General features: G+C 51.3%; 1 protein-coding gene across 5 annotated transcripts in view; it reads left to right on the top strand.

The window, feature by feature from the left end:
- The window catches only part of ubap2l (ubiquitin associated protein 2-like), a 34,681-nt gene that overhangs the window by 5,918 nt on the left and 16,635 nt on the right, over window positions 1-12,128 (top strand). For 3 of the 5 annotated variants that reach the window (XM_035429524.1, XM_035429520.1, XM_035429522.1), the window contains exons 7-16: window positions 665-710; window positions 3,486-3,530; window positions 5,129-5,235; window positions 5,962-6,021; window positions 7,169-7,221; window positions 7,925-8,010; window positions 8,808-9,015; window positions 9,624-9,834; window positions 11,176-11,534; window positions 11,941-12,113. In XM_035429524.1, coding sequence (XP_035285415.1) covers window positions 665-710; window positions 3,486-3,530; window positions 5,129-5,235; window positions 5,962-6,021; window positions 7,169-7,221; window positions 7,925-8,010; window positions 8,808-9,015; window positions 9,624-9,834; window positions 11,176-11,534; window positions 11,941-12,113 — 1,348 coding nt within the window. The remainder of the gene's footprint in view (window positions 1-664; window positions 711-3,485; window positions 3,531-5,128; window positions 5,236-5,961; window positions 6,022-7,168; window positions 7,222-7,924; window positions 8,011-8,807; window positions 9,016-9,623; window positions 9,835-11,175; window positions 11,535-11,940; window positions 12,114-12,128) is intronic. The other 2 variants (XM_035429523.1, XM_035429525.1) reach the window with 1 other exon arrangement.

Below are 12,128 nucleotides of genomic sequence, written 5' to 3'. Positions count from 1 at the left end.
AGTCAGGGATCTGCCCCTAACCCTCCCGCCTTCCTGGTGTTAAAAGAGAGGCCTCCTGACTGTGACCCTGCAGCCTCGTTGGGAAAGAGCCCGGAAGGCACCTCTTCCCCGGGCACGGGTTCACCTCCGCTTCCTCCGCCAAGTGATTCATTATCTGCTGCCAGGCGCCCCGTCCTGCAGTAACGAACGACCCGCTGAGCCTTTCAGTAATCACTCCTCATAACCACGGGAAGCCCTGCTCTAGCAAGATGCTGTGAAGTACAGCTGTAAGATGCTGAAACTCTTCTGTAGCCCAGTCAGATCACAGTGCAATTGCATGATGACAGCAGCGGCGGGGTAATGGTTTGGAAACTGGGCTTGTATCGAATGAAGGTTGCAGGTTCGACTCCCAGGTGAGGCTCTGCCATTTTGTCATTGAGCAAAGTACCTGGATTGCTTCATGTAGTCTTCCGTGTGTTTATAAAAATTTTTAAAAAAAGGTAAGCTGTTTAAGTAAGTAGCTGTGGTTACAAGCATCTGAATGAGTGCCTGGATATGAATGTGTTTTAAAAAATTGTGTGTAAATGAATGAATTTAGAACTGGGTGAACAGTAAGTGGAGTGCCTTTTACTCGAGTGATAATTTGCGAGAAAACCAAACGTGTGGTTTGCTTCTCTGCCTCCAGGGGGCGCTGGGCGGCGAGGCGGCAGGTTCTCGGCGCAGGGCATGGGGTAAGTCTGCACCCCCGCGCTCCTCTTCTCGAGCGGGGGTGTCCGTCTCTCCGCCGCGCCACTTTCGCCCAGCGAAGCTCCTTCGCGTTGATTCCCCCCTCCCCCTCGTTTCAAAGAGCAGCACTACCCTCCCGCGCACGGGGCAGGGGAACGAGACCCGTTAACTGACCTGGAGAGCGTCTGGATTTGGCTCTGCCGCCTTCCTGAACACCACCACCGTTCAGGTGGTAACCTTGGCCATGTACAGCTATCCCACGATGCTCTCTTGTCCCTTTAATCACTATACAGTGAAGGACAAATTATCAAAATTTGTGACTGTCAGTCTAGATTTGCTCGGTGTCACCATAACTCCACGAAGGCATTTCTGTGTTCATCTTAAAGACACCCGCTTAGTTGTATACATGTACTGTGCATTTGTATTTGTGTTTTGGACCACACGTTGTTTAAAGAGACTTCAGCCCACCGGTAGAAGTGGTTGAAGAACCCTGCCATACACATTATTCTGAGTTGGTGTTGGTGGAGCACGTCTTGGAAGTATAAATGTGATCGTGGGCTGTGGGCTGTAGTCCAGCAGGCCAGCGTCGTGGAGGTTTGTGCTGCTCTTTGACTGGCGTATTGGGTGCGGTTGTCCTTACACTCTTTAAGTTTGGTTGAGGTGTCGAACCCAACCCTGGTCTTTGAGAGCCCCGGCGGCGAACGTTCAGGGTGCGGCCATATTTCACAAATATCTCCTCGAGTAAATGTGAAGGATAACCCCATGTGTGAGTTACGTCGAGCCTACGTCTTTATTTTTGTTTGATAAAGCTATTTAAAGACTTCAGTTTGACTTGAATGTTGTTAAACTAGCTTAATTGTCCAACTCGAACGTTGTCTCATGTTATCATGTCAGAAAAGTTTGTCTCTTTCCAGTTTATCTGTTGCACATTTGGTAAAGCCCTTTTTAAACATTTGTATTAAGATATTTGAAGAAGACACCCTTGAGCAAGGTACAGTGACGGTACTTTTATAGACTTACTGAAAGTTTGATCATAGGAAACATTTTGAAAGTTTTCAATTGTAAGTGTTGCGGTTTTGTTTAATCAAGATAACGTCACCCTTTTATATATATATATATATATATATATATATATATATATATATATATATATATAAATATGTATGTTCATAGAGAAAACTTGTGAAAGTTTGGCCGTTTAATTGCATGACTTCTAAAGGTAATTTAGACCACGTTCAGTAGGACATTTGTAGGTTTTCGTTGGGGGTTAGAGGTGATGTGCTGGATAAGGGCTCTCCAGGACCAGGTTTGGGAGGGTTGGGGGGGGGGGGGTTGCTGGCGGGTGCTTGGGTGTGATGTTTGTCGCGAGTATGCCTGTGTCTGGACTCTTTGCTTTTGACCGTTTGTGCTAAATGGGGGTTGGGGGATGGGGGGGCGGGGGCGGGGCGAGGCAGGGTGCCACGTGACGTGAAGCACTTGGTTGGCGTGAGCAAATCTCCGGTCACATGACCCTTTCGAACGCTGGTTGCCGCTAGTGTGTGTGAGCGCATTAATAGACTGTTGGAATCATTGTGCTATAGAGTGCCGCTTTACAGAACTGCCAGTCAAAATTACCATATTTTTTATTTTTTTACTCTTCGGAAAAGTGAACAGTGATTCTGGATAAGAGGCAGAAGACAGAGCATACTTATTTAACAATGTTTGCCAGCCCTGACATGGTATGCAGGGTTTGTTTTAGTTTTTTTGTAGCCATTACGGTTAGTTTACCAGTTAGGCTTTGTGTCGCACGATGTTAAAGGGTGGTGGCTTGTGGGTGTTGGAGGCGAGGAGGGTTTGGGTTGCTGTGGTGTGCGCTGTTGCAGGAAAAAAAAAGAAAAAAAAAAAGAGGCTTGAATAACTGCGTCCTGTGCGTTTGGCTTTCGTTTGAAATTCACTAATCCTAAAAACCCGAGTGTTGTTTGAGGTGTACAAATGGACAGGCTTGTTATGTGAGCCTCTAACAGCTCTAATACCGGTGTGCTGTTTGTTTCCCGTCTCTGTCTCTCACACACACACACTCTCACACACGCAGACACACGCACGCCGTTCGCCTTCCTTCCTGCATGTGTTTGCCTCTGTTGTAATCCTGTGCTCTTCCGCCTTCTCCGCGAAGCTCACGCACTGTTTGGCGGTACCTTCGCCAGCGTCCGTTTAGTAATTGGATCTTTGATAGCGCCGCAGTCCGCCACTTTGGGGGCATTCATGGACTTTCCAGACCGCCAGGGCCCGTTTCATACAGTACTGTGCAGTGCCCACATGCTCCGACGTGCTTCTCTCTGCAATCGGCACATGCTAATTGGATGTTGCGCTGCTCATCTCCGTGCCTGTTGGTTTATGCAAATCTGCTAAGGGCTGCTAAAATTCTACCCTTTTCGGGTTTTTATACGTCAGTGTGAATACTCTAACCGCTGAGCCGCACTTTCACAAATACTGATGTTAAACCAGCATTGTATGATTAGGTATCAGTCACTTTCCTGTGCACCCACAAGCTCCTGAGCGTAGCTGTGTAATATAAGCTCAGCTGAAATGAACGTTACGGTATTTACAAAAGTATCTTATCAGGACTGTTCAAGGAGCAGTGTAGCGGTTTCATTTTCTTGATCGTAGAGTACTTCCAGTGCCACACACGTACGCACGCACGCATGCACGCAGGCATACACGCACACGCACACACGTGTACACGCGCGCACACACTTGCTGTTCGGGCTGCTGTAACCGTTGCTGTTGTTTTTCCTCTAAAGCCAGATTGATAAGGGGGCCAGATATGATTGTACAGGAGAAGAGAGGTGAGTGGCCCATAAGCTGTGTGTCTTATCGCCCGGTGTGATGGGTGGGGTGGGGTGGGGTGGATGGTGAGGGGGGCAGGGTAATTACATTGTCATTACACAAATGTTTAAGGGCTGCATGGCAGCCGATGAATGGACACCATAGACGCAGTCACTTGTGATGACCCACTGGGGCTTTTCCCATTTGGGATCTGCGGCAAAATCCGAGTTCCCAGCTGCACGGTATACCGAAACTTCGGTACTTTTTCAGTACTTAAAAAAAAATAAATAAATAACTGTTCAGTATTAGAATTTTCCAACGTTCGGTACTTGTAGGTGAAATGTAAAAGCCAGGGAAATGTGTCTCGCGCATTACTGATTGAGAGGATGAAAGGTGTATTTGGTCTGAATCTTCCCTAGATGGCAGTAGCAACTAAGGTAGCTAAGTCAGGCGCTTGTGCATTCAACCTCGTTGATACAGTGCAAGCTTCTAGCGAGAGAGAGACTGAGAAGTAATGCCTCTGGCATGTTTAATTTTTGAAATATATTTAATATATTTTTCTATTGTTTAGTATTCTAACGCTATAGGCCTATGCTTATTAATTTGTTGATGAACAGGCTTCGACTTAAAGGTTGTTAATAAACCAGGTTGTTCATAAACTGTGAATTCGAAAATGAGGTTTTCGAATGGACATTACGTTTCTGATCTATTAAGGTCATTTCAGTGTCGTTCGGTACCGAATATCGAATCGGTATCGTTTAAGTTTCAAGTACCGTTTCAGTATCAAGTATCGTGATACTAAACCTGGTGTCGGTATCGAAGTCAAAACTTTGGTATCGTGACAACATCCCAGCTTCCAGCAATCGTCCTTTTCTAGCGCACCTGGGTTACGCCGGTCACCCGGGGCTCAGAAAGCTGGTCCGTCTGGGTAGGCTGGAGCTCCGCCCACATTTTGGGCCACGTTGTCAACGGCAGTGTTCCGTTAAGCCTAATTGGTTCTCCCATCACCAGGCAGTGAGACTGATAGGGGTGGTGGGTGGTGGGGGGGTGGGTATATGTACAAAAGGCTGTGTGTGAATGGGTGTCTGAGTGTATTGATTATGATTATATGTCTGTTTTTGGGAGGGGGGGAGGGGGGGGGGGGGTGGGTCCCTGTTGTGTATTGGTCTTTCTGTCTCTGGTTAAAATGAGTTTCGGGCTGAGTCTGTTAGTGCTGGCTCAGTGACCGTGGCGGGCCAGGTTAGGTTAATATGCACCCCCACCTCACCCCATATCCCCTTCCATGCAGTCTTCAGAAATGTATAACAGATTTTAGCTTGGGGTTTTTTTTATTGATTTTATTAATTTCCCCTCCTGGCCCAGATGTTAATTCAGGAAATGTTCAATTCCCCCCTTCCCCTCCCTGTCCCTTTCAGGTTCTAATTGAGGATCGGCTCCCCTGTAACGCCTCAAGCTTACACTGAGATATTTATTTCAGATGTTGATTCAGGAAGTGTGATTTCCCCCCCCCCCCCTCCCCTGACTCCTCTCGTCTGGCCCGCCCCTTTCAGATATTCAGCTGATGCTGATAGGCTCCCCTAAGTGCCCCTCGCCTGATTGGCTGCCTCTCTCCCTCCAGGACCTTTAACCCCGCGGACTATGCTGAGCCGGCCCAGGCAGAGGAGAACTACGGAGGGGGCGGGACCTGGAGCAACACGGGGAACCTGGAGCCTGAAGACGGAACCAGTTAGTGTCTGTCTGTCTGTCTGCCTGCCTGTCTGTCTGCCTGTCTGCCTGTCTGCCTGCCTGTCTGCCTGTCTGTCTGTCTGTCTGTCTGCCTGTCTGCCTGTCTGTCTGCCTGTCTGCCTGTCTGCCTGCCTGTCTGCCTGCCTGTCTGCCTGCCTGTCTGTCTGCCTGTCTGTCTGCCTGTCTGTCCGTCTGCCTGCCTGCCTGCCTGTCCGTCTGCCTTCCTGCCAGCCTGTCTGCCTGACTCTGTCACTTCCCATGTCCGCCTGTCTTTGAGTGTGCGTCTGCCTGGGTTTGCTTTATTTAGGAAGCTGAGCGGAGTCTGTCTGTGTCTTTGTGTGGTGCGGTCTCTGTCTCTGTGTGTCGGTGTGCTGAAGCGGGTGTGCCGCTCCCGGGTCCCGTGTCCTGCATCGCGGACGCGCCTGAGCGGCGAGCCCCACTCCAGCGTTCTTTCTGTTCGCTGCGCGTCGTTACCGCGGTTTCACTTCCCACCGCGGCGCACAGCTCGAGTTACCCAGCGGCCATGCTAAACGTGGTTCGGCTCTGACGCTCCTGACCCATAGTCTGTGTGTGTGTGTGTTTGTGTGTTTGTGTGAGCGTGTGTTTGTGTGTTTGTGTGAGCGTGTGTTTGTGTGTTTGTGTGTGCGTGTGTGTGTGTGAGAGAGGTGAGGTGAGGGAGGGTCGGGTGTGCCGTGTGTTGATCAGCCTGTCCTCCTCTCCTTCCAGGGCTCGAGTTCTCTGGGGTGGAGGGGACGAATTACCCCAGAAAATTCGACTCTGCTCCCGGTACGACTCTCACCCCGTCTGAATTCCCAGAGAGAGACCTCCTTTATTTTATTTTCTCTCTGATTCTCCGCTTGTCCTGTGCCGAGGTTAAGGAGTACACTGTATGACCAAAAGTATCTGAACAGACTTGTTTCTCATGGTTTGGGCTAGGCTTCTTCGTTCCACTGAAGGCAAATTGTAATGCTACAGCATACAATCACATTCTAGATGATTCTGTGCTTCCCCAACAGTTTGGGGAACGTCCTTTCCTGTTTCAGCATGACAGTGCCCACGGGCACGCAATGAGGTCCATATAGAAATGGTTTTGTTGAGATCGGTGTGGAAGAACCTGCATAGAGCCACAACCTCAATCCCATACAACACCTTCGAGATCAGTTGGAAAGCCAACTGCAAAGCCAGGCCTAATCACCAAATCAGTGTCAAACCTCACTAATGCTCTTCTCGTTGAATGTAAGCAAATTCCTTTGGCCGTGTAGCGTACCTGCGGATGTGTTGGGCTTCATACGTACTGTATTGCTGCAGGGAGGCACACAGTGGCTCTTTCACGACCAGATTATCTTCGGCCCACTGGAGACCATCTGTCTGGGCCTCGAATAATGTCCCGTACATTACATTACATTACAGGCATTTGGCAGACGCTCTTATCCAGAGCGACGTACAACAAAGTGTATAACCATAACCAGGAACAAGTATGACGAAACCCCTAGAGAGAAGTACCGGTCCAAGTGCAGGGAACGACCGCATAGTTCAACTTGGACCCTGAAGGTTAAACTGATTAACACTAACAACGAGAACGGCAACAACGCAGTCTATGGAAAAAATACAAGCAGTAGTTAAGACAGTTAATGCACCTAAGTCACCTACGAAACAGCTGCCTAGTTACAACCCTAAGCTTACAGTAATTTACAGGCCGTAAAGTCAAAGACGTCATAAATACTACGACTGATTTCCACATGACCGAGCGTCAAACGACCTTTCATTAGGCGAGCCAGCGAAAACGTAATGAAATTATGGCCTGTGTGAGACATCTTGCTGGTTTTCTTTGAGTATGAATAGGCTGCGGTCATTCTCATTGGTTGAAGGGGTGAGCGGGTGTGTTTTGGGCAGCCTGTGATTGGTGCGTCTTTTGGTCTCCTTGTGTCTCCAGGAGCCTGGAGGACGGCTACGGAGGAGTGGGGTACGGAGGACTGGAATGAGGACGTGAGTATCGGGACAGTTGTTATTATTTTGGGAGCGTCGGACTCGTCGGACAGCGAGGGCTGCAGTGTCTGCTGGTGCATTCTGATTTGGCTTTCAAGTTCTTACTTTAAGTGTTCTGTTTGGCTAAAGAGTCCGCACACCTAAATTAGTTTCTGCTTAAAAGAAAAGAACACAAATCTGAAGACTCTATGGCCTTTCACTACTTGAGTTTGGCACCCCTGGTTTACGTGGAAGATGTTCCTAGACTTGAAATCCCACCAAGGAACGATGCATTGTTAATAGACCACAGGAGTAACCATGACAACCATATCATAGTTACCTGAGCGGCCAGAAACCCCATAAATTAGCATCCGGTTTATAAGCTGTGCTGGAAAATAAGAACAATCTGCTACTGTAATTATTTTAGCACACAAATGGAGTGGTCTTAGTTTTAGAGTTTGGGCTCCTGCTGATTTTGGATGTGGTCTCTGGGTTTGGGGGTGTGGTCTCTGGGTTTGGGGGTGTGGCCTCTGGTTTGGGGGTGTGGTGTCTGGGTTTGGGGGTGTGGCCTCTGGTTTGGGGGTGTGGTGTCTGGGTTTGGGGGTGCGGTCTGGGTTTGGGAGTGCGGTCTCTGGGTTTGAGGGTGTGGTCTCTGGGTTTGGGGGTGTGGTCTCTGGGTTTGGGGGCGTGGTCTCACAGTTTTGGGTGTGTCCTCTCTCTGCAGTTAACAGAGACAAAAATCTTCACAGCCTCCAGCGTGGCCTCCATGCCCCTCCCACAGGAGAACGTCACCATCACTGCAGGACAAAGGTGAGCCACACACACACACCCTATACACACCCCATACACACACACCGCGTACTCTATACACACAAACCCCATGCACCATGCGTGCCTCACACACACCCTATACACACCCCATACACTATACACACAAACCCCGTACACCATGCGTGCCCCACACACACCCCATACACACACACACCCCGTACTCTATACACACAAACCCCGTACACCAGGCGTGCCCCACACACCCTATACACACCCCATACACACACACCCTATACACACCCCATACACACACACCCTATACACACCCCATACACACACACCGCGTACTCTATACACACAAACCCCGTACACCATGCGTGCCCCACACACCCTATACACACCCCATACACACACACCACATACCCCCCATATGCACTCACCCCGTACGCTATACGCACACACACACAAACACACACACACACACACACCCCATACAGCACGCACAGCCCATGCACACACACACCGCATGCACCCCGTACGTCCCATATGCACGCACCCCCGTACACCATGCACACCCCACTGAGGTAACTAAATAAAAACTGCTCGTTTACCTGAGCCCAGCTGACCCGCTGCAGTGCAGACGCACTGCTGGTTCCCTCGCCTGTTTAGCCGCTAGCCTGCTACACGTTCGGCTACATCAACGGCCTCCTTTAGCGGAGTGGGGAGGGTCGGAGCTCCCCGAATCTTACAGGACCCCCCACTTTTTATTGTGGAGCGCCGGCAGGGGCCCCTGCGATTTTTCGTTATCCGTCTGTCACCCCCTCACCATCTTCTAGAATCGACCTGGCGGTCCTGCTGGGGAAGACGCCCCCGTCGTCGTCCTCGGAGACGGAAGCCGCCGCCGCCGCCCCCGCCCCCGCCCCCGCCCCCCTGGAGCCGCCCCAGCCCCCCTCCCTGTCCCAGGCGCTGGTGTTCAGTAACTCCAAGCAAGGAGCCCCGCTGTCGCAACCCCCCTCCGGCACCCCCTACGCCCAACACAGCATGGTGAGTGAGACTGTGTGTAGGTGTGTACGTACGTATGCATGCACATACATACACGGGCTTGGCTTCCGGCCCAGTTCCCACAGTTCAGCACTAGGTGAACTTTGTCCTCTGACCTTTGGGAAGCCAGAGTGGGGTTGGGGGTGTTGTTAGATCACAGAAATCTGGAAGTTGTGCCCCGTCTATTTTTTAAATAATTGTATTTTGGACAACAATCAGAATCTGAATTACAGCTGATTTAAAAATAAATAATTAAATAAAAAACTATTTGCATAGGCTCTGAAGGTTGCTTTCCGGTAGTGTGTGCGTTCCACCTCTCTCTCTCATTCCGCTCATTCTGTGGCACACCCTGTACTCTCATTCATTGTTTTAATAATCCCTCCCCCTCCCTGTTCTCTCCTCTCCCTCCTTCCCCCTTTTTCCCTCTCTCTCCCCCTCCCTCCCTCCCCCTGTCCCTCCCTCTATCTTTCCCCCTCTCCCTCTTTCTCTCCCCCTCTGTCTTTCCCTCCCTCTCTCTCTCTCGCTCTCTCTCTCTCCTTCTCTCTCCCTCCCTCCCCCTGTCTCTCTTCCCCCTCCCTCTCTCCTCTCCCCTCTCCCCCTCTCATATCCAGGCCAGTATGCTGAGTAAGAGCTTTGCCGAGGTGGGGGACCCCAAGGGGGGCAGCGGAGGGACGACGAGCGGCTCTCAGTTCCTGGAGCAGTTCAAGACGGCCCAGGCGCTGGCCCAGCTGGCCGCCCAGCACTCCCAGCCGGGCCCCCAGAACCCGGCAGCCTCCGCCTCCTCCTCCTGGGACACCAGCCCCCCCTCCCTGGGGCAGTACGGTGAGGGAGCCGTGTGCCGGGGGGGGGGGCAGGGGGGTTTTGGGGCAGGGGCAGGATGAAGATCTAGACAGAGGCCTGGTTTTGTTCTTCATTCACCATCACGTTCTACCTGGTTCAGTGATAGACAGAATTAAAGTGCAGGGGGAAGTGGGATTCGGGTGCACGTTTGTGTCAGATGGAAGTTAAAGCATTCATGGAGTAAAAAGGATGTTTGAGACGTACTGGAATCTAGCCCATGGTGACAAACGGCGGTTTCGTGTTTTTTAACTCGAGCGTTCTGGAATGACCCCATTACGTTCTAGAATGCAAGCTAAAACCACCTTTATTTATAAAGCGCGTTTTAAAATGGCGTTGACCAAGGTGCTGTACGACTTCAGTAAATTTTGAAAAAACAGATGAAACGTTACACAAAGGCAGTACACCACGATGAAGAGGACCTCAACTGGGTTCCAAGGTCCCGGAGAAAAGCTCGGCTTTCAGCCGAAATTTTGAAGGGTCAGTAGAGGAGGGGGGGGCAGACCTAACTTACCCAACTTAGGACTACATTTGAAGTGCGGAGTAATCGTGGTAGTACCTCGAGCAATAACGACACGCGTTCGGGCTTTCCGGAACGTTCCGAAGAGCCGCCGAGCTGGCGGGCCTCGTGCGCTCGGCCCGTTCGGCGCCGGCCTATCGCAGCGGAGCGCCGCTAGCGTCCGGTTCTGATAGCGGCGCACGCGAGCGTAGCAGATGTATCGCTTCCTCCTTGCGTCGACCTCCCCCCCCGCTGGCTGTGTAACTTCAGGTGACCCGAGATATCCAAGGTAACCATGCGAAAGGTAGATAATTAACCGTGGTTGGCCGCTCCTGAGCGTCCAGGGAACCAATCGGGAACCGGCTGACTCCGAGCCGGAAAGCTGGCCGCGCGTTTCGGAAAAAACGTGAACGGAAAGACGGAAGGACTTTGGTCGTCTCGTTCTCCTTTTCGTGCAAGGAGGGTGAAATTTTCTTTCTGTTCCTTGTGCAAAAAAAATCACTTGTGCCGGAAACTTTTTACAGTCTAACCAGGGAGTCCGTTCCAGGAGTTTGAACTGCAGTGCCTCCACTAACATGTTTTAGTAGTCATCAGGGACGGGTGGGGTGAATACACCGAAGGAGTAGTTCTTGGGGTACTGAAATTTGGGACCCAAAATATTTCATTCATGGGATTTTTTAATATTATGTCAACAGTGACCTATAGTGGTATATAGTATACATGTAATGGTATGAAAGCATTTAAGAGGAATTAAAATTGGATATTAAGCATTGGTATTATGGAGGAAGAGAAGGTATTGACAGAACCCCCTCCTGTCCCGTCTCCAGATTTGAAGTCCCAGCCAGAGTCGGGGGTCCACTCCTCCTTCACCAAACGCCAGCCCTACCAGCCCACCGCCCCCTCCGGCTCCTCCATGATGGACGCCTTCCTGCAGGACAAAGGCCCCGCCTCCTCGTCCCCGGCCCCCTCCTCCCTGCCCCCGCCGGCCGCGCCCGCCCCCCTTCCACCCCCCTCCTCGCCCCTCTCCAAACCGCCCGCCCCCGTCCCGGCCCCGGCCCCAGCCCCCGCCCCAGTCCCGGGACAGCAGGTGTCCCCCGGCTCCTCGGACCTGCAGTCCTCCAGCCCCCAGCCCCTGCAGCAGCACAAGCTAAAACCACAGAAGAAGAGGACCTCCATCACCACCAAGGTAGAGCCTTCGGTGGAGGACTCTGGGGTGAATCGCCATTGGTTTCATGGTTGGACTTTCTGTTAAGCTAAATGCTAGGTTTAGGGTTAGGTTTAGGGTTAGGGTTAGGGTTTGATGGGCATTACAATGTTAGGAATCGTAACTGTGCCTCCTGATTAACCTGGGCTCTGTTTCACGAAGCAGGACTACTGAGTTGGCTGGATAACTGCACAGTAAGCCTAGAACCCTCCCAAATCTGGAACATGGACTGAGGAAAAGAGAGCTGTTCTGGGTTTTACTCGGCATAGTTATAGTTATCGGTAATCCTGTTTCGTGAAATGCCCTCCCCCCAGTATAATCCAAACGCTTTTATTGGACGAGAGCGTGTGTGTCCTCTAAGCCGATTGGTCTGCTTCTCTTCCTGCAGATCCCGGCGCTGGCGGTAGAGATGCCCGGTTCGGCCGACATCACGGGTTTGAATCTGCAGTTTGGCGCTTTGCAGTTTGGTTCTGAGCCGGTGCTGCCCGAGTACGACTCCACGCCGGCGACCAGCGCGCCCGGCAACCAGGTCCAGAACAGCCTTTACACGAGCGCAAGCAGGTAGGCCCCGCCCTC

Source organism: Anguilla anguilla, chromosome 8 (assembly GCF_013347855.1).
Source record: "Anguilla anguilla isolate fAngAng1 chromosome 8, fAngAng1.pri, whole genome shotgun sequence".
Taxonomy (NCBI): Eukaryota; Metazoa; Chordata; class Actinopteri; order Anguilliformes; family Anguillidae; genus Anguilla; species Anguilla anguilla.
This window is presented reverse-complemented; position numbering and strand designations above follow the sequence as displayed.